Here is a 4923-nt window from a genome sequence, read left to right as displayed (position 1 = left end):
TGGAGAAGAACTTCTCCATAAAAGTCTGTGGAAACCATTGCAGGTGAGTAGGAAGCTGGAGGAGAGGAAAAGAGTGGTGAGAAGGTAGCTTATTTAGGAGAACGTTATCTAGCTCAAATCCTTTGGTGATCAGGCTAGGACTGAAAAAGGATAAGAGAAGTCAAAATAATAGAAGGAACCGAAAATTTCTTATAGCTAAAGGCTCTATTCCCATCTTGTTCTGAGGCTAAAGGGAAAAGAGGGTCAAGGATGGTAGACCCAGTTCTGAGGCCACTGGGAGAGGGAACAGAGAGAGCTCAGTTGCTGTGGATAACTTTGTGGATCCAGTCTGTATAGCGGGACACCTTGGTGTAGTAGCCAATATCACCTTTCAAAATACACCCTGCTGACCAAGATAGGATCCCATGGAGCTGATTTTGGCACAGGATTGGGACAGCATCTAATTCCTGTTAGAAAAAGGACAGATGGGTCAGACAGGATAGCCAAAACAAAGATGACCTAGTGCCAAGTCCCTGAGGGGCCCAGAATAGAAAGACTTAGGGGATAAGGACAGGGAGAAATGTCTGGTGGACATCTTGGGCCCACCCAACTACTTCTAGGCCACATCAGAGTTAGCCATAAAGAGATAAGAACACTCTGAGATGTTTCCCCCCTAGCATCTAAGTTCATTCATTATTGGAAGGACACAGTCTTTCCTGGATCCCATATACATTGATCTCTTCTTGAATGTAGGGACAGGAGATTGGAATGGTTGAGGGAGATACGTGGACCCCAAAACAGCCCCAAACTCAAATGGGCAGAGAGAAAAGAGTTACCTTACATGAGTGTGTGTTCTCCAGAGATGATCCTGCACAGAACATGTTTTCTGTGATTTTAATAGGAATTTGTCTTACAAGGGACTCTTGGCAGTCATCATTAGAAAACCAAAAGACAGTCTGGTTTATCTGGATATCAGGTTCTGGGTCTGAGCACATGAGTGTGCACACATGCGCACACACAAACACAGAGGGAGAGAGACAGAAGAGGCTTTGTTTCTCTTTGATCCTTCACATATTCATCTTTCTTTCTTCTCCCCTTCCCTCCCTCTTTTCTGTTATTAATCGTTCCATCATTCAGTGAATCATCATTCAGAAAAAGCCAACATGAAAAGGAACCACAGAGGAAGAAAAAATAATGAAATGAATAAACCAAGTCTGGTCCCAGTGTTGTAAAACTGCATGCCTTGGGCTTGTGTGTACATGCTTTTATTTGTGAATGCTTGTCTGTAAGTTACTAATGAATGAGCCACACTCAGCATCACCAGTAGGATTACCTGCCAATCCCTTCCTCACCCAGACACCCTTTCACCCTCACCTGGGTGATGAATGAGGCAAGAACACTGGATTCCTTTAACAGCTATTTACCAATTTGGGCCTCAATTTCCAAATGAATAAAACTAGAGGTTGAGATATTATAAGTTCTCAGGGCTCTTCCAGATCTCATAATCTATAATAATAATTATATGATAATCCTCTTTGTGTGGGTACGCAAGGAGCACTAAGGGTCTGTCTTGGGAGGGTTACTCACTGAAATTCCTCCATTCCCAGCCCCAGCCAGAGACAGTGCACTTTTCCCCTCTTCTGTCATTCGTGGTATTGGGTAGAACCACCAGCTTGACCTGATCCTTGAGCTCTAGGGGATGATTCAGCTTGATGAGCATGAGGTCATGCTCAGCAGAATCCCGGGTAAAATCTGGGTGTTGGACAATAAATGTGGGTCTTAAGTTCCCCATCTTGTTTTGAAAATTCTCTTTTGAAGCCGCAACGTTTATCTCAAGAAATCTGGAAAAGGCCATGAAGGATTAGTAGAAGAAGGAGATATTTTCCTATTGTTCAACTTGTTTCTTTTCTACCCCAACTTGCTTTGTGACTTCGCATGAGTTCCTTCCATAACTTGGCAAGACCTCCATCTCCTTGTCTGGCAAATGAGCAATTGCTACTGCAGTTCTATAATTCTTTGATCTGTACCACATTGTATATAGGCTTTTTATCCCAATGGATTCATCCCCTAGTCCTCGGCTTCCCCAATTCCCTCAGTCTACATCATCCCACCCAAAAATCGAACTCATAACCACCTACATCTACTTCCTGCCTCCTTCCAATAACTTCTCAGGCTTGAGAGCCCCTGGGCAAGTCTCTTCACGGCTAAGCCTCAGTACCCCTTTAACAATCTCAGTGACTAAGGGGGACCACTTTTCCTTCTAGGACTCCATTACTCACGGTAAGAAGCAGTGGGCTGCAGTGAGAACCCACTGTTTGTGGATCAGGGTCCCCAAACAAGGCTCATATTCTGAGTTCAGGAAAACCAGAAAGGTTGGTGCAGTTTCTATGCTCATCTGGTTGAATTGCTGGGCTAATTTTACTTGTGTTGGTGTTGGTATTACAATTATTGTTACCACTGTCAGATAAGGGAAAGGAGAGCAGAATTTTAGAGACAGGTGCAGACATTCCAGAGTAAGAAGTTTGGAATATTTTATGTGGAAGTGCTTTGAAATGGTCAATGTGTTACTGATATAGGAGGTGTTGTTGGACCACTCAGGGTCCTTCTGCTAATTTTCCCTTAGGCTTTCCTCTGAATTTATATACTCCTTATTCACTCCTCTTCTCCTTCCTTCCTTCTTCTTGATACCTATTTTCTTCAAGCTTTCTTCCTAGCCATATAGCAAAATCACATTCTTTTGCCAAGACCCACCATCTTTTGTGTAAAGTCTTATTATCTCAGTCTGAATCTTCTCTTGCACCCATGAAGCCAGAGGAAAATCAGTGGGCTCTAGATATCTCTGAGTGTTCTAGGAAACTTCTAATCACTGGGGTCCTAAATTCTTATCTAAGTAATGTACTCTCTATCCACCTTATCTAGACCCATTTCCTACACTTTTCTCCAATATGACCTTTTCAAAATTTAAGCCAAAATAGAAACCTGCACTCACCAGTCACTGTCAGAATGCTGAAGACTAGAAAGAGGCGGTTCATATCTGTGATCTCCATGCTCTCTTGCAGTAAGAAGATCTGGGAAGGGAGTGAACTACAACAAACCTGGTCTCCTGGAAGCTTTGCAAAGGGAGAAATATCAAGGAGGTGTAGGGACATTCAAGGGAGCAAAGTTCTCTCAACCAAGGTAGTATGCCACCAAAGGGAGGAAAGATAGCCAGGCCAGATCCTATCTCTCTAGAGTGTCTGTCCTCCCATTGTAGCATGTGAAATTTCTCCAAGGTGAAACGCCTGACCACTGAGGGATGGCCTATAAACCAAGAGCTTTGCTATACTTTATTAGCAAAGAGAAATCTCAACTGGCCATTTGTGTCTGCCTTGTTCCACTGTCTCCCATAATACTTCAGCTCCCTGGTTCCCTTACATTTACTTACCTGTCCTCACTTAGTGTGGCTGATCTTCACCTCTCTGTGTGACATTAATAGCCCTCAACTTTCAAATAAACTCCCTCCTCTCTGAGCTACAGATCCCCCTCACCTAACAAGCTGAGTCTTCCCCCATGTCACATTGACTCTTGCTCTAATGTCACACTGGCTCCACCCCATGGCATCCTCTCATGTCACATTGTCCCCATACTATGTCATCCTCCCTCTAACCCCTAGATACCACTGGCCTCTCCCTGAAACTTTGCAGAGCCAAGTAGAGACAGGCAGGGCTCAATATGGAGTTCCCTTGGAATAGAGTCAAAGGGATACCAAAAAAGAATGTATCAGTTGGTTTTTGCTGCATAGAAATTTTTTTAAAACTTAGTGGCTTAAAATGGTAGTCAATTATTTGTTCACAATTCTGTGGGTTGCCAATTTGGGATGGGCTTAGCTGGGAAGTTCTTCTCTCAGCAGGACTCATTGATGCATCTGTGATCAGCTGGCAGTCAGTGGTCCTACAAACATGTCTAGTGGTGGCTGGTTGTCGGCTTTAGAGTGATGAGAGTAACAAGGCCATGTGTCTATCATCCAACAAGCTAGTCCAAGATCATCTATATGATAGCAGTTGCAAGGTTCCATAGATCAGAAAAATGGTAAACCCCAATGCCCAAATGTTCAAGCCTGTGCATTATCACATTTGCTAATGTCCCACAGGCCAAATCAAGTTGCGTGGCTAACTCAGATTCACAGGGTAGAAAAGAGTCCACTGTTTGACGGGAAAATTTGTAAAATCGTATTACAAGGGCACAGATAGAAGAAGGGGAATAGTTTTTGGCCATCTTTTCTTGCCATTTTATTGTGTAAATTTTCAAACATACAAAAAATTTAAAAGCACTGTACCATGAAGACTGCATGCCCACCACCTATTTTCTTCAGCTAACACTTTACTATATTTGTGTTATTACATAGCTATCCATCTATAGTTATGGCTTTTGTTACCATCTACCACATACAGTCAACCAGCTCATCACCTGCAATCTGGCTTCACCTCCCACCTCTCTGACAGCATCTCCTTTTCTCACAGCTGCTTCCCTCACCATATAAGTCCTGAGTTGCTGTAATAGCTTTCAAACTGGACTTCCTTAACAAGCTCTCTCTTTCTCTATCCAGTTTGCCAGATTGATTTTTTTTTTCATTTGTTGTACTCTTGCTTAAAAGCTTGCTGTGGTCCCTAGTGCCCATTATTTCATGTCTAAACTCCTTTGCTTTGCTGCCAAGGCCCTCAGTAATCTGGTATTAATCCATGACTGTAGGAATATGACATAATGGGCAGAGTCAGAGTTCCTTGGCAATCTCAAAAGTAGCCTGTGTCTTTGAGAGATCTGTTGGTAAATTTCTCATCTCTCTCTGACCAACTTTAAAATTGGCTGTAATCAATGGCTTTTAGGCCTTTTAGCTTGGCCCCACCTGAACATCTCCCATCAGCACCCCATAAGAATCAGTTTCTGCTCTGACCTGGATATCTTCTC

General features: G+C 43.1%; 1 protein-coding gene across 1 annotated transcript; it reads right to left on the bottom strand.

Annotated features, from left to right (window-relative positions):
* Window positions 1–203: 203 nt before the first annotated feature.
* Window positions 204–4785, bottom strand: LOC109274672 (serine protease 58-like). The gene is made up of 5 exons (XM_053906875.1): window positions 3414–4785; window positions 2259–3089; window positions 1567–1820; window positions 816–964; window positions 204–446 (listed from the first exon to the last, which is right to left on the bottom strand). The coding sequence occupies exons 2-5, from the start codon at window positions 2372–2374 to the stop codon at window positions 297–299; spliced, it is 669 nt and encodes a 222-aa protein (XP_053762850.1). The 5' UTR covers window positions 2375–3089; window positions 3414–4785; the 3' UTR covers window positions 204–296.
* Between the last annotated feature and the right edge of the window lie 138 nt (window positions 4786–4923).

This window comes from Panthera pardus, unplaced genomic scaffold (genome assembly GCF_024362965.1).
Source record: "Panthera pardus isolate Hobbes unplaced genomic scaffold, ASM2436296v1 HiC_scaffold_10, whole genome shotgun sequence".
Classification (NCBI taxonomy): Eukaryota; Metazoa; Chordata; class Mammalia; order Carnivora; family Felidae; genus Panthera; species Panthera pardus.
Note: the sequence above shows the minus strand (reverse complement) of the source record. Positions and strands in the feature narration are given on the sequence as shown.